The sequence below is a fragment of the Zonotrichia leucophrys genome, chromosome 29 (assembly GCF_028769735.1).
Source record: "Zonotrichia leucophrys gambelii isolate GWCS_2022_RI chromosome 29, RI_Zleu_2.0, whole genome shotgun sequence".
In the NCBI taxonomy this organism is placed as follows: Eukaryota; Metazoa; Chordata; class Aves; order Passeriformes; family Passerellidae; genus Zonotrichia; species Zonotrichia leucophrys.
Window position 1 is genome coordinate 1,826,671 of NC_088198.1, and position 21,437 is coordinate 1,848,107.

Genomic DNA, 21,437 nt, shown 5'->3' on the forward strand with positions numbered 1-21,437 from the left:
CGGGGGCGGGCCGGCGGCCGGGCCGGGCCGGGCCGGGGGGCGGGCGGACCCTCCGGGCTGGGCGGCGGCGGTGGCGGTGGCGGCGGGGCCGGGGGGCGGCGGCGGCGGGGGATGGGGGGGCCGGGGGGGGTCTGCGCGCGCCGCCGCCGCGGCGGAGGGAGGGGCGGACGGTGATTTTGGGGAGGGGGGGGAGATGGAGAGCGCGCCGCCGCCCGCCTGACGTCACCGGGCTCGAGCCGCCGCCGCCGCGGACGGGAACGGGGGGGGGGGGGGGGACACGCGCGTGGCGTTGGGGGGGGGTCCTACGCGCATGCGCGTGCTGGGCCGGGGCTGCGCCCCCCGGTGGGTGTGAGCAGGGACAGGGTCCGGTGTCGGTACCGGTATTGCTATCGGTATGGTCCGGTGTCGGTACCGTATTGCTATCGGTATGGTCCGGTGCCGGTACCGGTATTGCTATCGGTATGGTCCGGGCAGCGGTCCGGTGTCGGTACCGGTATTGCTATCGGTATGGTCCGGTGTCGGTACCGGTATTGCTATCGGTATGGTCCGGGCAGCGGTCCGGTGCCGGTACCGGTATTGGTATCGGTACGGTCCGGGCAGGGGTCCGGTGTCAATAATATATATACAGGCAGAGGTGTCGGTATCGGTGTCAGGGGTCCGGTGCCGGTATCAATGTCAGTATGGTACGTCCAGAGATCCGGTAGGAGTGTCCGTGTCAGTATGGTACGGGCAGAGATCCGGTGGGACTGTCGGTGTCAGTATGGTCTGGGAGGGGTCCGGTGCCGGTGCCGGTGTCGGTGTCGGTGTCAGTATGGTACGAGCAGGGCACCGGGGCCGGTGTGACACAGGTACAGGTACAGGTACAGGTACAGCGCTGCGGGTCCCGTTCACACGCGGTACCGGCCCGCGATGCCGCTCCAGAGCCCGGCCCGGCCCTGCTGTGGTGGCCCCCAGGTGTGGGGCAGGCCCAGCTCCCCTCTACCGGCACACGGTACCGGCCGTGGGTCAGAAACGGCCGGGACAGCAGGACCCTCATCATCCTCAGGGGCAGCGGGACCCTCATCATCCTCAGGAGCAGCGGGACCCTCTCGGGGCTGCAGGACCTTCGCTGTCCCGGGCCCTTCACCATCCAGGAGCATCGCCATTCTCCCAGCACAGCAACACCATCAGCACCCCAAGGGCTTTGGGACCCTCACTGTCCCCCCAAGGGTCGTGGGACCCTCGCTATGTCCGAGGGCAGTGGGACCCTCACTGTCCCCCCAAAGCAGGGGGTCCCCTGTCACCCCCCAGGGCAGTGAGACCCTCACTGTTCCCCCAATGGGGGGGGGTCTCTCATCACCCCCCAGGGCAGTGGGACCCTCACTGTCCCCCCAAAGCAGGGGGTCCCTGTCGTCCCCCAGGGCACAGAACCCTCACCATGTCCAAGGGCACAGGGCTCTCACTGTCCCCCCAAGGCAGGGGTGACCCCCCAGGACACAAGACCCTCACTGTTTCCCCCAGAACAGGGGGTCCCTTGTCACGCCCCAGAGCTGTCACCCCCCAGGACCCTCGCTGTCCCCCCCAGCCATCCCTGCAGTGGCTACAGAAGCAAGGCTCAGGATCGGGGGTCCAGAACAGCAGACCCCCATCATGGGGGTCCCGCCATCACTCACCCAACTCCTGCTTTGACTGAGAGCCGTGACGTCAGAGACAGAGCCGTGACGTCATCCACTGGATACCCCGCTGCCTGCCAGGGCCCGGGGCCGAGGTGGGAGATGGGCAGCGATGCCGGCGCCGTCATTGGGCACCATGCGACCCCTCCGCGTGATGTCATATGTTTTTTTAATTATGTCACACTCCCGCTCCGCCCCACCCCGCTCAGGCAGCTGCGGGGGGAGAGGGTGATTCAGGCTGCTGCGGCGCCAGATGTTCGGGAGAACGTCCAGATGTTCCCGGGACGCCGCCCCGGCAGAAGTGCCGGGGTGGCAAAAATCGAGGTGTAACCCGGTGGGCTGGAGGGGTTTTGGGGGCCGGTTCTGTACCTCGCATTCCCCCAGAGCCCCCAAAAGTCGCACAGGACCCGGGGAGCGGGTGAGATTCTGATTCCTCCCACAGCCCCCTCCGCACTCGAGACCGTCCTGGGCGGGGGCGTGGGGAGGCCGGGAAGCCCTTTTCCAGTCCCGAACGGGTTTCCACTCTCCCGGGATGTTCCGGTACACCGTGGATAAGCCGCGCTCGCGGGACCCCCGGGCGCGTTTGATGCTCGGAATGGCAGCACCGAGAGTTCACTGGCGTTCCCGGGAGGAGCCGGGAGGAACAGCCCTGTCCCAACCCCGGTATCGCATCCCCAGTCCCGATACCACATCCCCACCCCCGGTCCCGCATCCCCACCCCCGGTACAGCATCCCCAGTCCTGGTACCGCATCCCCAGTCCTGGTACCGCATCCCCAGTCCCGGTATCGCATCCTCACCCCTGGTACCGCATCTCCACCCACGGTACCGCATCCCAAGCCCCGGTACTTCATCCCCAGCCCCGGTACCGCATCCCCGGTCCCGGTGCCGCATCTCTACCCCCGGTACCGCATCCCCAGCCCCGGTATCGCATCCCCAGCCCCGGCAGCACCGGCCCCGCAGCCCTCGGTTCGCCCCGGTAGCACCGCGGTGCGGCAGCGCCCCCTAGCGGCCCCGAGGCGGCCGTGCCCGGTGCTGCCCCCGCCGCTCCGGTGGGCGCGGGGGTCGGAGCGGTCGAAGGAGCGCCCCGGGGCTGGCCGGGTACCCCCCATGAAGAACCAATTCCCCCCCAAGCAACGAGCACCCCTTTCAGTGCCTCCGCTCCCGTGTTCGGTTCGGTACCGGAGGGCGCAGCACAGCCCGGGACTAGCCACGGGCACGAATCCCAGGACGGGGACCGGGGTTCAAACCGTGCGGGGAAGGTGCAGCCCGGAATCAACGGCCCGGTGTGCACGGGAACAGCGGTGCCACGGAACCGGGACACCCACGGGGGTGGGCGGGGGGCTTGGAAGGGCGGCAAAGAAGGACCTGATTAGAGCAGGAGTAGGGCCAGGAGCGGGTGTCACAGATGGGGCGGGGGGACACGCGTGGGTACGAGCAGTGGGTGTGTGGGGGCTGCATGGGGGTCACGAGTGGGATTTGGGGTAAGAGCGTGGTCTTGATAAGAGGGACAGGAATGGGAGATACGGGGCAAGAGTGGGGTCACGACCGGGTGGGGGCTGATATGGGACGGACGCCGAGCCGGTGGGTGCCGCAGCCCCTCGGTGGCGACGTGCGGGGATCCCAGGTCCTGCCGGGACTCGTCCCGATCCCGGTGCCCTCCCATCGATCCGCTCACGCGTCTCCTCCCTCTTCCTGCGCTCGGCGCTTCCCGGCGGAGCGGGGACCGGCCGCGCCCGCCGCCGCTATGGAGTGAACGAGAGGCCGCGGGGACCGGCCGGAGCGGCCGCCCCCTGCCCGTGGCTGCTCTCGCCAGGTAACGGTGGGCGGGACCGGGAGCTCTGCCACTGCTTGGCACCTCCCGGTTCGGGGCACCGAGCTGAGAACCGGGGTGGGACGGGATATCCCAGAGGTGGGGGATACCCGGGGCTGGGGGTGCTGTCCAAGGACACCTCCCTGCTCTGGGGGTGGGCAGTGCGACGTGTGACAGGCTGAGGGGGAGGTCCCCCTTGTCAGCCCCTCACTGGGGTGTTTGGGATGGGATGGGGATGGGGAAGGGGCTCTGGGACTGGTGGCACCGAGGCTGCATCGGCCACAGAGGTGGAAATGCGGCCGAGCTCCACCCGAAGTCCGGAGCACCTACTGAGGATGGCATGCAGCTCTGCTGGCACCCCACTCTCCTGGCTGGGCACTGTTTAGGGACAGGGCATGCATGGGGCAAAGGAAGATCCCTTCTTTCCCCTCTCCCACTCATGGACCTCGACAGTGAGTTCCTGGGACGGGAGCGGCACCAAATCCAGGCCGGGCTCCCGGAGCTGTGAGTCATCCTGGGCTGGGTCGGCTGGGAAGGCCCTGCTCCTTTTCCTACGAACCAGAGGAAATTTCATGCCCCCAACACGTGGGTGTCCTCCTCGTGGCACTGTCACCAGTGTCCCACCGTGTCCTGTGTTCTGGCCTCAGCCTCGGCTGGCAGCAGTGGCGTCCTCAGCACTCTGGGGAAACTGAGGCACGCTGAGGGGCAGAAATGTCCCTCGGGTTCCTCCCGGTGAGGACAGAGTCAGAGAGAAGTCCGGGTGTTCATAGCATTTGGAAAACCTTGGAATATCCGAGAAAGCCTCGAGGAATTTGCGGGCAGGATAGGGAACGTGCTCTGAGGTGCCCCCGCAGGGTGAGGAGGGTGCAGAGGGCTGGGAGATCACAGATCCAGGCTGGGACATCGCAGAGGGGACATGGCCAGGGGTGGGATCCATCCCTGTCCCCCCAACACAGCCTGCCCGAGGACTGGGGGCTGAGGTTGGCTGCCAGCAAGGGCTGGTGGTTAATGAGTAACATCCGTGGGATGTACGGCAGCACCCCGGGACCGGGAAGCGGCCGGGGAGTGTTACGGCACTTCCAGCTTGGGAACAAGGTTTCCTGTTGCAGTGACAGCACAAAGCTCGTACTGAGACTCTGGGGGGTCCCTGAGCCCCCCCTCCGAGCCTGGGCTCCTCCTGAGCCACCTTCTCGCCCAGCCTCACGGGTAGGCAAAGCCCTTGGGTGGAGAAGGAAGCGAAAGTGGCTGCGTAGAGAGGGTTTGGGGAGGGGGAGAGGGTGGGGGGCGGCTTCTCCCCCTCCCCAGGTGTTGTGTTGTGTCCTGCCCCGTGTCGAGCCGGTTTTCCCGGCTATAACACAGCTGCGACCTCGGTTTTCTCTTGGAGGAGGGTCCCCATGGGATGTTGCCCCCAGGAGGGAATTGGGAAAACCAGAAGAGGGAAAGCTGGAAATTGGGATTGGAAGGATTCAGAGCACGCCTGGGCTGAAAGAGCTGCTGTGATTGATGCCAGGAGGGGACAAGGCAGATCCCCCGCCTCGAGCTCCTCCTGGGCTGTGGGAGGAGGAGGGAGCAGAGCAGCTTCTCCTGCAGGCTCCCAGCAGATCCAGGCATGCCTGGCTTAAGGCTTACGCTCCGGGTTGGCGCTTCCAGTCAGCAGCTGCTTCCCAGGGCTGAGCAGAAATACAGGTTTAATGGGGAAGGAGCATGGGGATTAACCTCGAGGGTGGCAAAAGGAGAGGCTGCTTTTCCCCCTCCTGCCAAGAATCCCATTGGGACTGTGGGGAAAAGCCCAGCAGCATTCCCAGAACTGCTGTGTGCGTTTCCCACCGGGCATTGACCCCTGGGAGTCACCTCATGCCCCGCAGTGAATCCTTGGAATCTGTTTACTCCGGGCAGCGTGAAGTCGAAAGCAAAAGCATTTCTGGAAGGCGTCAACCTGCAGCCACCATGACCGGTGCCTTCCTGGGGTGCCACCGTGAGGGCTGGCGAGCCCCGGGCTGCTCCCTCCTCAGGGCTCCGGGCAGGCCGCAGGCGTTTGTTTGCTCCGGCCGCGACGTTGCCCAGTGACGCCGGCTTCCTTCCCCTCGCAGGCTTCTCGGAGTCTCTCAGCTCCACCTCCGCCCTACGCCTTCGGCGGCTCCGCGCGGCCCAGGCCCGTGGGGAACAACGCGCTGCCCGCGGGGGGACTCGAGCCGTGCCCGCGGCTCCGCGCTCGCCCCTTCGCCTGAGGGCACGGCGGGCCCGGCCCGCGCCGCCCCGGGGGTCCCGCCGCTGCCCGGCCCCTCGGCTGGGCTGTGAGACGCCGCCCGCGCTGCGGGATCCGCCGCGGGATCGGGCCTTGGCCCCGGGCGGGGCCGGCGGAACCGGCAGCGAGGTGTGTGTGTGTTTGTGTGTGTGCGCCTGGAGACCCCCCTGGCCGGGCGGGCCCGCGGGGCTGCGGCGGGGCTTGAGGGGGCGAGCGGGGCGGGAGCGAGGGCGGGAGCTGCCGGGAAGAGGCGCGGGCAGTGCTGAGGGGACGGGCTGGGAGTGTTGGGGTTCCGACGCCCACCTTGGGGTGCGGTGGGGCCGTGAGCCTCCAGCCCGGGCATTCCAGGTGGAATTCCCCATCTAGCCCCTCATTCCAGGTGGAATTCCCAATCTAATGCCTCATTCCAGTTCTGTTCTTGCTTTTCCTGATCTCTGGAGCCTACCGAATGTGAGGGCCTCCAACTCAGCCATTCCAGGTGGAATTTCCAGGTGGAATTCCCTCATTCCAGTTCTGTTCTTGCTTTTCCTGATCTCTGGAGCCTACCGAGTGTGAGGGCCTCCAGCTCAGGCATTCCAGGTGGAATTCCCAATGTAATGCCTCATTCCAGTTCTGTTCTGTTCTTGCCTCTCCTGATATCTTGAGCCCACTGAGTGTGAGGGTCTCCAGCCCAGGCATTCCAGGTAGAATTTCCTATGTAAAGCCTCTTTCCAGTTCTGTTCTTGCTTTTCCTGATCTCTGCAGTCCACTGAGTGTGAGGGGCCCTCCTTGTGAGGGACACCTGAGGAAATTCTGGGGCACAGCCACCTCACTGGGGTCACCCCAGAGGAACAGCCTCACCAAGTTTAGGGGAGTTCACACTTCTCCAGCTGTCCAGGAGTTCCACACTCTTCCAGCTCTCCCATGCCCAGTCCAGCAGCACTTGCCCATCCCTTTGAAAATCCTTGTGGCAAAAGAAGCAGGGAATCCCCAGAGATTCGTGAAACTGAGGCACAAGTGGGCTGCCAGCCCGCCCAGGATTGCCCAAGAAGCTGATCCTGGATCAACCTTCCCACTCCTCCTCCTTCTCCTCCTCCTCCCCAGCCGCCCCAGCCCAGTGGAGCAGCAGGTTCAGACGTGGAGGGACAAGCAGCAGCTCTTGACCCTCAAGGGCTGGCTGGGGCTGCTCAAGTGGTCAATATCCCCTCTCCTGTCTGCAGGTGACTGTTCCACGATGTCCCTGTGGAACCTCGTGTCCCACATGCCACCAGAGGAGTTCAGCAGCCTCTCCACGGAGTTTCCCCGGAGCCTGCGCTGTCTCCTGGCCGAGTGGCTGGAGAACCAACCCTGGTGAGTCCCCCAGACCCTTCCTCCCTGGAACTTGGGGATCACGCAGGGGTAGGAGTGGGATCCATGCCCATTCTCCCAACTTTTCCCCTCTCCAGGGAGTTCATCAATGGCTCAGATGCCTTCTGCACCAGCATGGCCAGCAGGATGCTCTCAGACATGCTGGACAAACTCCGCAGCGCTGCCGGCAGCGACGGGCAGCAGTGCCAGATCCTGCAGCAAGTCAGCAACATCGAGGTGTGCAGGGACCCTGGGGCTGGGCCACGCTGGGATTGCAGCCAGCTCCCAGGAAAACTTGGTTATTTTATGCTGGAAGGGCTCAATGCCTCAGGATGGTCCCTGTGTGACAAAATTTTCCAGGCTTGTGAGCAGTGAACAGACTCAGCTATTGGGGTTTTGGGATTTTTTTTGCTGTCTGAGGTTCTGCAGCCACATCTTCCCTGAAATGGTCCTGTGGGGACCCCTCGAGCCCCTCAGCCCCCAGTTGTTGGCATCTGAGGGCTGTCTCTGCAGATGTTCCCCATTTTCTGCTCAAGTGTTTGATTTCTCCTTCCTCCAGGCTTTGTGGGTCTGCATTTCCTCCTGCCGTGAGCTCTGAGTTTCATTTTTGGTGCTCTTTCTCTTATCAAGGCTGTTGGAATTGCTCTGTCTCTTTCACAACCCTCTGATTTATCTCCTCTGGCCAGTGGAGCTCGGAGCACCACAGCTGAGCAGGGCTCACTCCCAGAGCCCCATTCTGGTTGAAAATTCTGCTTATTTTTGGTAACAGACCTTTTTAATATTCAACATTTGGGAAGGGATCAGCTTTAGTCACAACTTCTGGGGAACAGGGTGACTTTTCAAAACAAGATTTTGTTGCTTTGTTGCTTTGTTGCTTTTTTGCTGTAGGAAACAAGCAGATGTTTCAGCTTAGGGATTTTTTATTATTTAAAATGCTGACGCAGAGCAGCCCTCCTGTGTTCACTCCTCCTTCCATCCCTCATCCCAGAACACCAAATCTTCATTTCTCCATGCCCAGCCAGGCTGTTCCCTGCTCTCGGTGCTGGTGTGGCCAGGTGACCCCCAGGATGGGCAACCACAGGGTGCAGATGGGAGCCAAACTTGGGCTTCTCATCCCCTGAATTCCAAATTTTCCCTGGAAAAGCCCACGGGGCTGCATCCAGACCCCCACACTGGAGCTCCCACCGGCACAGGAACCCACCAAGCACGTCATCAGCCATTCCCCCATCGCGTTTCTGCTGCTGTTTTGGGAAGTTGCTAATTTGGGAAATGCGTGAAGGCCGCAGAAGCTGGCACAGGGACACGGGAGGCAGAGCCAGCAGGGGAATTCCTCTCCCTGTTTTTTTTTCAGTGCAAAGCATTGATCCACCCAGGGCAGCTGGGAGAGTCTCCCCCAGGTGTCAGGCTGGATGCTGGAGGAAATGCTCACAGGAATCCTTTCAGTTTGGATTTTTTTTTTTTCTCTCTATTTGAAGTTGATTCTTCTACTTTTTATACCAAAAAAAAATAGAGTTGGAGCCGATGATCCTGATGTTCCCTCCAACTCCAGATATCCCATGATTCTGTGCGCCATTTAAAGCGGTTTTAAAGCTGGAAATCAGCTCTGTGGTTGTTACAGAACCCCTGAATTACGTTGTCCAGGTGTTGTGGGAAGGAGAAGGGGTGGGAGGGGGCAAGGGTGTCCCTCCTGACACCCCCAATTTGTGTCCCCCTCCCCAGAGCACCTTCTGCCGCGACCCTCTGCGGCTGGTGGCCGTCGTCAGAGCCGTCCTGGAGGGCGAGAAGGCAGCCGTGCTCAAACGGGTGGGTGCCCCCTGCCCTCCTCCCGGGCACCCCGAGGTGCAGAGCCACCCACAACCCGCCCTGACCCCTCTCTGCTCTGCCCCAGGACCATCACCTGCCTCTCAGCTTCCACCGGCGCCAGGAGGAGCTGAAGTTCAGCCTGGGGCTGCAGCGGCTGCAGCACCGAGTGCGGGAGATCCAGGCGCTCCAGGAGGAGGGGCCAGGGCGGGATGGGGCTGTGCAGAGCCCCGTGGCTCCCAGAGAGCTGCCCACCCTCATCCTGGAGGCTGTGAAGGAGCTGGAGGCGGCCAAACAGCAGGTCCTGAAGAGGATCCAGATTTGGAAGAGACAACAGCAGCTGGCAGGGAATGGGGCCATCTTTGAGGAGAATCTGGCGCCGCTGCAGAAGAGGTGAGGGGGCACAGAGCAAAGCTGGGGGATCCTGAGCAACCTGCTCCCACCACCAGGTGAGTGAGGATGGGGTGCTGAGTGTCCCCCTTTTCCCAGGTGTGAGAACCTGGTCGAGGTTTACTTCCAGCTGCAGCAGCAGGTGATGGCAGCGAGCACAGAGCTGGGCCCTGAGCTGCTGCCCCGGCTCCTGGAGCGCTTCAACGAGGTCCTGTCCAGCCTGGTCAAGAGGTAACACCTGGAGGCTGTGGTGGCCAGGGACTGAGGTGGGTCTGGTGGCTGTGCCAAGTGCCACGGTGTCCCTTTGTCCCTCAGCTCCTTCCTGGTGGAGAAGCAGCCCCCACAGGTGCTGAAGACCCAGACCAAGTTCCAGGCGAGCGTGCGGTTCCTGCTGGGCCCGCGGCTGCTGAAGGTGCTGCCCAAGCCCTACGTGGTGAGGGCTGACATGGTGACAGAGAAGCAGGCACGGGAGCTGGAGCTCAGCAACTACAGCAACACCCTCAGGTGAGCAGTGGGTGTGAGGGAAGGGGGTTTCCCCACCACCATTCCCTCCCTGACCCCCTTCTCTACCCAGTGAGAGCACGGGGGAGATCTTGCACAACACGGTGGCACTGGAGACCAACCCCACCAGCGGGAACTGCTGTGCCAACTTCAAAAACGTGGTAAGTGCCACCAGCTAGGGGCTGGGCTGGGGGCTCCGTTGGGTTTTTGGGGGTCCTGAGGCTGGGGATGCTCAGCTCTCTCTCCCCAGCTGCTGAAGAAGATCAAGCGCTGCGAGCGGAAGGGCTCAGAGTCGGTGACGGAGGAGAAATGCGCCGTCCTCTTCAGCACCAACGTCACCTTGACCCCCGGCAACATCTCCATCCACCTCCAGGTACCATGGGATAGGGCTGGATGTGCTGAGCCTTCCCCTGTGGGACACTGGGACAGTCCCAGGGCAGCCACCACGCCTGGCTCAGGGACACTGTGTGCCCCCAGGTCCTGTCTCTGCCCATTGTGGTCATCGTCCACGGGAACCAGGACAACAACGCCAAAGCCACCGTGCTGTGGGACAACGCCTTCTCTGACATTGTGAGTGCCACCAGCTGCAGGGAAGGAGCTGGAAACTGGGGCTGACTGGGCTTTGGACTCCCACCAGTGCAGGTGGGAGCAGGAGCCCAGGGGTGGGACATGGTGGGCATCCTGTCCTGATGTCCCCCTGCCTGGCCACAGGACCGAGTGCCCTTTGTGGTGGCCGAGCGGGTGCCCTGGGACAAGATGTGTGACACCCTGAACCTGAAGTTCATGGCAGAGGTGCAGACCACCAAGGGGCTCCTCAAGGAGCACTACTTCTTCCTGGCCCAGAAGATCTTCAATGACCACAGTGCCAGCCCTGAGGACTTCCAGAGCCGCCACGTCTCCTGGGCCCAGTTCAACAAGGTGACTGGGAGGGATGGCCAAGGTGGGCAGGGGCCAGCATGGCTGTGGGGAGCCTCATGGCTTCTTTCTGCCTCAGGAGATCCTCCCTGGCCGAGGATTCACCTTCTGGCAGTGGTTTGATGGAGTCCTGGACCTCACCAAGAGATGCCTCAAAAGTTACTGGTCGGACAGGTGGGTGCCCCAGGGCTGGGCTTTGAGGGGGTCCTGATCCCACCCCACTGCCATGGGTGGTCCTGATCCTTGTTCTCCACCTTTCCAGGCTCATCATGGGCTTCATCAGCAAGCAGTATGTGTGCAAGCTGCTGAGCATGCAGCCAGATGGGACCTTCCTGCTCCGCTTCAGCGACTCCGAGATCGGGGGCGTCACCATCGCTTACGTCATGCGGGGCAAGGACGGTGAGACGGGGTCAGGTGCTGTGCAGGGGAGGGGTCCTCCCTGCCAGGGGGTGTGGGCAGCTCCAGGAACCAGCACTGGAATGCAGTGACGTGTCTCCCCTCGCTCAGGCTCCAGCCAGGTGGAAAACATCCAGCCCTTCTCTGCCAAGGACCTGTCCATCCGCTCCCTGGGCGACCGCATCCGGGACCTGGGGCAGCTGCGGAACCTGTACCCCAACATCCCCAAGGACCAGGCCTTTGGGAGTCACTACAACAGTGAGTGGGGAGAGCCTGGATGAGCCCTGGGCTCCCCCTCTGCACCCCAGCAATGCTGTGAAGGGGGGTTATGGACCAGGTGTACAACAGTGAGTGAGGAGGGCCTGCATGGGCCCTGGGGTGCCCCTCTGCAGTGCTGTGAGGGGGGTTATGCACCAGGAGTTTGGGAGTCACTACAACAGCGAGTGGGGAGAGCCTGGATGGGTCCTGGGCTCCCCCTCTGCACCCCAGCAATGCTGTGAGGGGGGTTATGGACCAGGCCTTTGACAACAGTGAGTGGGGAGGGCCTGGGTGAGTCCGGGGGTGTCCCTCTGCACCCCAGCAATGCTCTGAGGTCAGGGGGTTATGGACCAGGCATTTGGGAGTCACTGCAACAGTGAGTGAGGAGGGCCTGGATGGGCCCTGGGCTGCAGGGGCCCATCCTCTCACCTCCTTCTGAGAATGAAAATTAATTATAAACTTCAAAGTCCCCATCAGCCTAAAAACAGACTTCTACTCCCTTACCTTCTTCCCCATTGCAGTGGTCGTATCATGATCTATCCTACAAGATATATGGCCTCAGACCCCTACATTACAAAATTTTTCACCTACCTGCCATTCTTCATTGAAGATCTTCTGGGCCAGGAAGAAGTGGTGCTCCTTGAGGAGCCCCTTGGTGGTCTGCAGCTCTGCCATGAACTTGAGGTTCAGGGTGTCACACACACTCTGCACCCCAGCAATGCTCTCAGGGGGGTTATGGGTGTCACCCAGGGCTTGCAGGGGCAGCTAGGGCTGGTAAAGATGATTGGCAGGACGTGGTGGGGTTGGTGGTTCATGGATGGTTCTCCTCCCTGAGCAGAGGAGCAGACAGGCAAGGACGGCCGGGGCTACGTCTCCACTGCTATCAAGATGACTGTGGAGAGTGAAAGGTGGGTGTGAGGCCATCTCTGTGCTGGAGGTGTGTGCACATGGGCCAGGCATTGCACAGACCCCTGGCCAGCAGGGGGAAATGCCTGACTGGGGAAAACAGAGCTGTGCTGGTGGGCAAAGAGCCCCTTGTGGGCCCTCAAGCTGTGCTGGGCATGTCTGTGCATCTCCCACCTCCCCTTGAGCACCCACTGGCACATGTCCCCTTCAGAGCCCCCCTAAGCACCCACTGGCACATGTCCCTTCAGAGTCCCCTCGAGCACCCACTGCCACATGTCCCCCTTCAGAGCCCCCCTTGAGCCCCCCCTGGCACACGTCCCCCATCAGAGCCCCCTGAGCACCCACTGGCACATGTTCCCCTTTCAGAGCCCCCTGAGCCCCCCCTGGCACATGTCCCCTTCAGAGCCTCCTGAGCACCCACTGGCACACGTCCCCCTTCAGAGTCCCCTCAAGCACCCCTGGCACACGTCCCCCTTCAGAGTCCCCTCAAGCACCCCCTGGCACACGTCCCCCTTCAGAGCCCCCGAGCACCCACTGGCACCACATGTCCCCCTTCAGAGCCCCCTTGAGCCCCCCTGGCACATGTCCCCCTTCAGAGTCCCTCAAGCACCCCCTGGCACATGTCCCCCTTCAGAGCCCCCTTGAGCCCCCCTGGCACATGTCCCTTTCAGAGCCCCTAAGCACCCACTGGCACATGTCACCCCTTCAGAGCCCCCCCTGGCACATGTCCCCCTTCAGAGCCCCCTGAGCACCCCCTGGCACATGTCCCCTTTCAGAGCCCCCTGAGCACCCACTGGCACATGTCCCCCTTCAGAGCCCCCCATGGCACATGTCCCCCTTCAGAGCCCCCCTGAGCACCCCCTGGCACATGTCCCCCTTCAGAGCCCCCCTGAGCACCCACTGGCACATGTTCCCCTTCAGAGCCCCCCTGAGCACCCACTGGCACATGTCCCCTTCAGAGCCCCCCCTGGCACATGTCCCCCTTCAGAGCCCCCTGAGCACCCACTGGCACATGTTCCCCCTTCAGAGCCCCCCTAAGCACCCACTGCCACATGTCCCCTTCAGAGCCCCCCATGGTACATGTCCCCTTCAGAGCCCCCTGAGCACCCCCTGGCACATGTCCGGTTTCAGAGCCCCCTGAGCACCCCCTGACCATGTCCCCTTCAGAGCCCCCCTTGAGCCCCCCTGGCACATGTCCCCTTTCAGAGCCCCCATGGCACATATCCCCCTTCAGAGCCCCCCATGGCACATATCCCCCTTCAGAGCCCCCCTGAGCACCCACTGGCACATGTCCCCCTTCAGAGCCCCCCTTGAGCCCCCCCTGGCACATGTCCCCTTTCAGAGCCCCCCTAAGCACCCACTGGCACATGTCCCCTTCAGAGCCCCCTGAGCACCCACTGGCACATGTCCCCCTTCAGAGCCCCCCTAAGCACCCACTGGCACATGTCCCCTTCAGAGCCCCCCTTGAGCACCCACTGGCACATGTCCCCCTTCAGAGCCCCCCCTGGCACATGTCCCCTTCAGAACCCCCTGAGCACCCACTGGCACATGTCCCCCCTTCAGAGCCCCCCCGGCACATGTCCGGTTTCAGAGCCCCCCTAAGCACCCACTGGCACATGTCCCCCCTTCAGAGCCCCCCTGAGCACCCACTGGCACATGTCCCCCTTCAGAGCCCCCTTGAGCCCCCCCTGGCACATGTGCCCCTTCAGAGTCTCCTTGAGCCCCCCCTGGCACACGTCCCCTTCAGAGCCCCCTGAGCACCCACTGGCACATGTCCCCCTTCAGAGCCCCCCTGGCACACGTCCCCCTTCAGAGCCCCCCTAAGCACCCACTGGCACATGTGGAGCCTGGACCTGGCAGTGCTGATGGCCTCCATGTGTTTTTTGCAGGGACCAGCACCCTCCAAGCACCATGGGGGCCCCCCCCGAGGCCCCCCAGGCCCAGATGTTCAACCTGCCCATGCTGCAGCACGAGCTGCCCCCTGAGAATCTGCCGCCACTGCTGGGCCCCATGTGGTGAGTGCCCTGCTGTGGGGCGTGGGGTGGGGGCTGTGGCAGTGCCCCCCCCTCAATCTGAACCTCTGTGTGTGTGCACTGCAGCCCCCCCACTCCATTCTGCCCCCAGCCCATGCCCGGGGGGTACCCCCCGGTTGAGAGCAGCATCATGACGGTGCCCGACAGGCTGACCCCCCCCTTCCACAGGTAGGAGCAGGGCAGGGCAGGGTGGGGGGCATGGGGGACACCCCACCACCCCCAGCACATTTCAGGGGTGTTCCCCTCTCTCTGAGGGCTCCTGCTCCCCACAGCCCATCACAGATGCTGTCGCCTCCCTCGCTGTCCCACTGCCAGGACCCTGCCTTCAGGACCCCTGGGTAAGAGCTGGCACACAGGTGGAAGGGGGGCACCATGCCCTGTGCACCCCTTTACCCCCTCCCCACCCAATGCCAAGCTGGCAGAGCCCCATACCAGCCCCCCACAAACCAAGCAGTGCCCCCCAATACTTTGGGGCTGGTGAGTGCCCTGGGGCACAGTTTCTACCCCATTCTTTGCCACCCCAGACCCTTCATGCCCAACCAGTTCCTGCCCGGGGAGGTCCCGCAGCTGCTGCCCGCGGGTCCCTCAGCGGAGCCGCAGGACGTGGACATGCCCGAGCTGCCCCCGTTCCCGCTCATGGAGGAAGCGTCGCTGCAGAGCCCTCCGCGGTGGTAAGCACGGGGAGGGGGCAGCAGGGGGAAGCCCCTCCCAGTCCCCACCCGGTCACCCTGCTGTTCCTGTCCCCAGGATGTCGCCCAGCATGGATCAGCCATCAGCCTCAGAGTTGGAGCACCTCCTGGAGGTGTCCCCGTTGCCCCCCTTTGCCCCTCTCCAGCAGCACAGCGTGTACTCCAATTCCAGCCTGTCCTCCTGGGGGCTGGGGGATGCACGGTGGGATGACAGCATCCGGCCAGGACACGCGTGAGGGGGCTCCTGGTGAGGGGAGGGGGACATCGGACTGCGACCCCCTCCCCTCACTCCCTCCCAGCCTTGCTGGGTTCATGGACTTGCTACGACTCCCGCAGGAGTGAAAACTCCAGCGGGGAAAGGCGGGGTTGGGGGGATTAGGGGTAACCCCTGTCCCCCCCCAACCTCCGTGCATTGCTGCCCGCCCCTCCCGGGGGTCCGCGGGTGAGGGGTGCGGGTTTGGGGGGGCCCCGTCCTGCGTGGGGGGCACCGGCAGCAGCCGCACGCGGTGCCCCCAGCCCACGCCCGCCGGGATGAGTCACCGCGGGGGCGGGAGGCGGCAGCGCGAACGGCGCCGGGGCGGAGGTGCCAGCCCGGTGCCCCCGGCAAAGGAGGGGGGACACACCGGGACCCCCATGGAAAGGGGGGACACGACCCTCCCCGCACCCCCGCAGTCAGCGCTTGCTTTGGGGTTTTTTGTTCGTCACTCCCCCTCCCCACCTCCAGGCTGGAGCAAGGGGGGTAGGAAGATAAGCCATAAAATAAAGTTTTATTCCAAAATAACAAAATAAATAATCTACTGTACACGGTACAAAGGAAGAGTCGCTAATGCTCTAAAAAGACACCACACAGTCCTAACGGGGGGGTGGGGGTGTGAATGGGAACCCCGGGGCTGGGTTTGTAGGGATTGAGGGGGGGGGATAAGGAGGGGTTTTGGGGTGGGGTCGGGGGGGGGGGGGAACAGCACCTCCCCAGTGCCCATCAAAGCCGCCTGCATCGTGCTGGGAGGGGGTGCCACCCCCCTGGCACGTGTGGCACCCCCCGGCACAACAGGGACCATGCTGGAAGCACACGCAGGTATCGGGGTGCGGGGGGGGGATGCGTGCGGGGGTGTGGGTGTGGGTTTGTGGGGGGGTATTTACAGCCGATGCGGTGCTGGGGAGGGGTCGCAGGGTTTGGGGGGGGTGCACAGTGAGCTGGCACGTGCTGCGGGGAGGGGGCTGGCGGCTGCTGCGTGGGCGCTGCGGGTGCGGGTGTGTGTGTGTGGGGGGGGGGGGAACCGTGTGCCCGGCGTGGGCGGCAGCGCTGACGTGGGGGAGCGCACAGTGCGACGCGTCTGTCCCCGAGCTGTGATGGGGAGGGGGGAACGGTCAGCACGGGGCTCTCCAGGGTGGGCTCCAGTCCATCGAGGGCTCCCCAGCCCTGGGGCAGCGGAGCCGGGCGGGATGAGGGTATTGCTGCTGCGGGGAGTTCGCATCACGCCGCGGCTGAGGTAACCAGAGCGTCGCTGTGGGACGGGAGGGGGGCCAGGGAGGGTTGTGGATAAGACCCCCCCTCCCGTCCCCAAGCTCCCCGGGGCCCGGAGCGCCGCCGCACCCGTCCCCCAGCACGTTATTGCTTCGTTAATGGTGGCGGGGGGGCTACAGGGGCCTCACTGCCTGCTGGTCTCCTGCTCCACCTTGATGGTGCCCCGAGGGGGGTCTGGGGGGGCCGGAGGACCCCGTTCCGCCAGCCCGTCCTCGAACTCTGCGGGGAGAACACGGGAGATGGAGTCAGGACACGATTCTACAGCACAAGGCAGCGGTGCCCTCCTGACCCCTGCCCGCGGCAAAGCCCCCCCGGCCCCTCGGGGGGCTCACCTGGTCCCGGGGGCTTCCCCGGCAGGCAGGGGCTGAGCCGCCCCACGCGGTCGTGAGAGACCAAGCGGGCCAGGCGCAGCCCCTCGTCCATCAGCGTCTGCTGGAGGATGTGGCGGCTCCAGAGCCCGTGGGGAGCGAGGCCGAGGGGCACGTCCGGGGCCGCGCCGGGCGGAGGGGTCAGCCGGGGACAAGCGCCCGCCGCTGCCGAGAGAGGGGCGACAATCAGCGCGGGGAGAGGGGGCCGAGCACCACCAGAGAAAGGGAGAGACCCCGCACTCACCCTGTAAATGGCCATCGAGGCTCTCCCCGGAGATGCTGCCCGTGTCCTCCTCCAAGCTGGCTCGGTACCCGGCGCCGGGCGGCTCCAGCCCCACCGGCAGTGCCAGGAGCTCAGGGCGGCTCTGCTCTCCAGCCTGCCAGGTGCACACAGGTGAGCAGAGATCCCCTGCACCACCCACCCCACAACACCCACGGCGCTGGCATGGGCAGCCCCGGGCACGTTGCAGCGTCACACCCACGCTCACAGGTGTGCACACCTGCACACGCTGCTCCCCCTGCACCTGCACCCACCTCCTGCTTGAGCCGCTTGGCCACGACGGCGCCGCTGTCCTCGGGATGGGCCCTGGGGGTGGAAAGGGGCTGTGTCAGGCGTGGGGGTGGCCACAGCAAGGCTGTGGGCAGAGCCACCAGGCAGGTGGGGTTCTGGCACGGATGGAATTGCGGGTGGGAAGAAGAGGGAAGCAGCTGGAGAGCAAAGGGAAAAGGGAGCGCTGGCACGGTGGGCAGGGGACTTTGGGGATGGAGGCAAGAGATAGGGCATCCCCAGCGGCATCCCTTTGCTGCCTGGCATCCCTTCCCACGCCTGGCATCCCCGTCATTCCCATCCTCCCCACGTCCCACGCTCCGAGGTCAGGCAGAAACCTCCCACGCTGGCAAAGGGGAACTGGGGGCCACAGGGTGCTGCCCCATCCAGAAGTGCTGGGGGCAATGGGGTGACAGCCAGACCCCCATAGGCCTACAAGGGTGGGGTTCGGGGCTCACCTGGCCACCTTGAGCGAGGACAGGTAGGTGCTCTCCCGTGCCACCTGCCGTGAGAGCGAGAAGAGCTCGACGCGCCGCAGCAGCAGCGAGTTGTCCCGCAGGCAGAACTGGGCGGCCGCCTCATTGATGATGAGCTGGGGGCAGAAACGATGCGTGAGCGGGGACAGGGACACGGCAGCACCCACGGGACAGCACCACCCACACAACCCTCGGCTAAGGCAGCGCCAGCTCCAGCCTGGCGTGGGAGGAGAGCTCAAATCCCACCCACTCACCACACCCCCAGAGCCACCCCAGTGCCCGTCCCATGTCTCAAGCCAGCACATCGCAGAACTCCGAGCACGGAGCTCACTCACCTCGTGCAGGGTGAGCTGCTTGCCCTCACGGCGCCGGGCCTCGCCGCGCCCGTAGATCGCGCTGTGCCGCCGGATCTCCTCCTCCTTCTGCCGGTCCCCGTCCTCCAGCTGGAAGATGTGCCCCACAGATTTGGCCAGCTTCTTGTTGAGCTTCATCAGCGCCCTCAGCTCGGCCTCGCCACCCCGAGGGCAGCTCTGCAGCAGCCTCTCCACGCTCTCCACCACCGTCCGTGCCAACTCCGGCTCCAGCTCCGTGCCCACCGCCTGCTCCCCGCTGCTCCCGCTCGGGGAGAAGGGGGGACCCCCGGGCTCCTCATCCCCTCCACCCTCCGACTCGGGGGTGCTCCTTCCCGGCCACGGTGGAGCTGCTGATGGTGACAGCTTCTCCCCTGGCTCCGTGGGGCTGCGGGCTGGGGGCGTCCCGGCGCTGCCACCCCCTTTGCCCGCTGCCTCTCCGGGGCTGGCGTGCCCGTTGCTGAGTGCCTTGCGCCCACCGGCCTCGGAGAGCTTGAAGAGTGGGATGCTGCTGACCGGGACGGCCGACACGGGCTGGCTGAAGAGCCCTGGGTTGGAGGCCCACTCCCGCAGGGCCTTCTGGAGGCGGCGGACGTGGAGGGGTTTGGTGGCCATGCCCACCAGCGCCATGATCTCCAGGAACTCCTCCTCGCCCGCCTCGCAGAGCTGCTGCACGTCGTCCCCCCCTTGCTGGATGAAGGTCTCGTAGTAGCCCAGCAGGTTGGCACGTTGCAGCACCCGGTAGAGCTGCAGCTCCCCCAGCGTGCGGGGCAGGGCCATGACGAGCCTGTGGTGGTGGAGAGAGGACAGACGGACTCACCACCGGACAGATGGACATGCAGGAGAAAGCTCTCCCCACCCTTAGGCCTGGTACAGGGCAGAAGGAGCATTCCCGTGTGGTCCAGTGTCCCTAAACCCCACAGGGCGCCCAGTCCCGCCCATGTGCTCCAAACTGGGACGGTCCCTGCAGCCACAGCCCCTGGACGTGGCACAGACAGGAGCGGGGTCACCCTCACCCCAACCCCTACCCTGGGCTGTGCCCATCCTGTGCCCACCCCAGCCAGCATCCCCTCCATGCCAGGTCCTCACACAGGGCAGGACACACATCTGGGGGCTTCCCCCAGCCCCCCATGCCCGGGGGTGATGTTCCAGTGCCAGTGCCAATCCCACCATGGCCAATATCCCCCTGCCCTGCCGTGCCCTGTTCCCCTGTGGGTCCCCTGGATCCCACCAGGGCCACCCTTCCCTGGTGACCCCGCCCCGCTCGGTGCCCCCATCCCCACCCCGGTCCCACCAGGGCCATCCTCCCGCAGCATCCCCGCACCTGCCCGGTGCTCCGAGCCCACCCTGTGCCTTATCCCCCCGATTCCTCCCGGCCCCACCGGGGTCGCCCCTTCCCCGGGCTCTCCGCTCTACCCGGTGACCCCCACTGTCCATCCCTCGGTCCCTCTGTGCTGCTAACGCTGCCAAGCCTCCCGACCCCCCCCCGGTACCCTCCGGTGCCCCCGGTGGGTGCCATCCTCTCCCCGTGCATCCCGGACCCTCCCGGATCCCCGTGGCCACCACCCCGCCCTGCCCGGTGTCCCCCGCCGCTCCGCCCCCCTCCGCCGCTCCCCCCGGTCCCACCGGGACTCCCGCCCTGCCCGGTGCCCCCCGTGTGCCCCATCCCCTCCCCGCCGTCCCCCCCCCGTTCGCTCACCGCCGCCTGGAACCGCCTCCGTCCGCTCCGCCCGCCCCGCCGGGCGGCCGGGGAGGGGCGGGGGGGCTCCGGGGCCGGCTCTAACCGGGGGGTCCGGGGGGTGCCGCTGCTCGGGGGGTCCCGCGGCCGGGCCGGGCGCGCTCCCTCCGCCGCGCCGCGCCGCTCTGCGCGCCGCCCACACGGGCGGGACCGTGAAATAGCAGCGGCCCCGGCTGCGCCGCGCGTGGGAGGCCCCGGGGGCGGATCCCGCGGCTGCCGCCCCCGCCGAGCGCGGGGAACGGGGGGGGGGCAGCGGCGGGGGCGGCAGCTCCGGGCCCCCTTCTTCCCTCTCCCCGTTACCGGAGCAGCGGGAGGGGAGCGGCGCCCTGCACGGCGGCACCGGGGGTCCCGCAGCCCCGGCAGGGAGCGGGCAGGACACGCGTGGCACCGGGGGGTCCGTGGCAGAGGCAGAAGCCCCCGAAGGGAGGCGCGGTGCTCGGTGTTGGCGTGGACGCCCCGAATCCCCGCTCGCAGCATCGCCGGTGTCGGTGACAACGCGAGCGGGCGCGGGGATGCTCCGAGTACCGGCACCGCTGTCCCGGCAGTGCCCCCCGGTGCCGGAGCGCTGGCACTCGGTGTCACCGGCACGCACACGCTGCCACCGATGGGCTCCGGGGGGAGCAGCGATAACGGGAGCGGACGGAGATTTCTCGGGTGGGCTGGGGGATGCTGGAGCCCCCCGCCCGCAGCACCGGGGTCTCTCCCGCGGGAGGGAGCACGGGGGGGATGTCACGGCCCGCACCCGCTCCGGCCCTGCGTGGCTCGGTGCTATTTATACCGCGGCCGGCGCCTGGCGTGGGGCCAGAGCCGCCCCCGCGCGATCCTGCCCGGCCTGGGGGGCCCGCGCCGGTGCCCGGGGCGCATCCCCGGAGCTACCGGGGGAGCAGCCGGGGCATCCCGCACGGGCACGGTGCCCATGGCGGGGGTCCTGCCCCAACCCCCCGGTTCACCCCCCTCCCCACCGCCCCCCTATCACGCCCCCCCCCTCCATTTTTCCCTTTTCCACGAGCAAGCGTCCGGCGCGGCGGGGCCGTTCCCAGCCCCGGCGCTGCCCCCGGCTGACGCACATCCTCCGCCCACGGCCCCGCCGCTTCCCGGCTCCGCCGCCCACGGCCCGCGGAGGGGGAGCGGGGGGGCCGCCCGAGCCCGCTCCCCGCTGCCCGCCCACGGGCGGCCGCCGCCCCACGGTGGAGGGGAGGGGACGGACCCACGCGGAGAGCAGCACCCCCTGCCCGGGGCTAGGGGGCACGGACGGTGCGGGCAGAGCGGCGAACCGGAGCCCCCGGGCCGGTCCGTGGGATGCGGGTCACCGGTGACCACCGTGCCACGCCCGCGCTGGCAGAGCCCCGTGCGAGCCGTGGGGTCGCGGAGCCGGTGGGGTCAGTGGGACCCGATCCCGGTGGGACCCGGTACCGGTGGGGTCGGTGGGACCGGCGGGACTCGGGACCGCGGGTTCGGCTGCCGGGGGTGGGGAGGGGAGGGAGGGGCGGGACCTGCGCGCCCCCCACGCG

The 21,437-nt window shown here is 65.8% G+C and overlaps 2 protein-coding genes across 6 annotated transcripts; one reads left to right on the forward strand and one right to left on the reverse strand.

Moving 5' to 3' along the window:
- The first annotated feature begins 3,266 nt into the window (after nt 1-3,266).
- STAT6 (signal transducer and activator of transcription 6) lies at nt 3,267-15,723 on the forward strand. Of its 3 annotated transcripts, XM_064734743.1 has the most exons (21): nt 3,267-3,466; nt 5,554-5,837; nt 6,908-7,037; nt 7,133-7,271; nt 8,754-8,837; nt 8,923-9,227; nt 9,324-9,455; nt 9,540-9,728; nt 9,799-9,886; nt 9,976-10,098; nt 10,203-10,295; nt 10,437-10,643; nt 10,720-10,814; nt 10,903-11,039; nt 11,148-11,294; nt 12,133-12,202; nt 14,090-14,215; nt 14,300-14,401; nt 14,506-14,571; nt 14,758-14,904; nt 14,981-15,723. In XM_064734743.1, the coding sequence occupies exons 3-21, from the start codon at nt 6,922-6,924 to the stop codon at nt 15,156-15,158; spliced, it is 2,544 nt and encodes an 847-aa protein (XP_064590813.1). In that variant the 5' UTR covers nt 3,267-3,466; nt 5,554-5,837; nt 6,908-6,921; the 3' UTR covers nt 15,159-15,723. The 3 variants fall into 3 exon arrangements, with proteins under 3 accessions (XP_064590813.1, XP_064590814.1, XP_064590812.1); XM_064734744.1 differs by lacking the exon at nt 5,554-5,837; XM_064734742.1 differs by lacking the exon at nt 3,267-3,466 and having other exon boundaries at nt 4,397-5,837.
- Nucleotides 15,724-15,732: 9 nt separating this feature from the next.
- NAB2 (NGFI-A binding protein 2) lies at nt 15,733-20,884 on the reverse strand. 3 transcript variants are annotated; one of them, XM_064734747.1, is made up of 7 exons: nt 19,888-20,881; nt 18,174-18,975; nt 17,821-17,954; nt 17,350-17,401; nt 17,060-17,192; nt 16,780-16,980; nt 15,735-16,666 (listed from the first exon to the last, which is right to left on the reverse strand). In XM_064734747.1, the coding sequence occupies exons 2-7, from the start codon at nt 18,966-18,968 to the stop codon at nt 16,572-16,574; spliced, it is 1,410 nt and encodes a 469-aa protein (XP_064590817.1). In that variant the 5' UTR covers nt 18,969-18,975; nt 19,888-20,881; the 3' UTR covers nt 15,735-16,571. The 3 variants fall into 3 exon arrangements, with proteins under 3 accessions (XP_064590818.1, XP_064590817.1, XP_064590816.1); XM_064734748.1 differs by lacking the exon at nt 16,780-16,980 and having other exon boundaries at nt 15,733-16,666; nt 19,888-20,884; XM_064734746.1 differs by lacking the exon at nt 19,888-20,881 and having other exon boundaries at nt 18,174-19,320.
- Nucleotides 20,885-21,437: the final 553 nt, after the last annotated feature.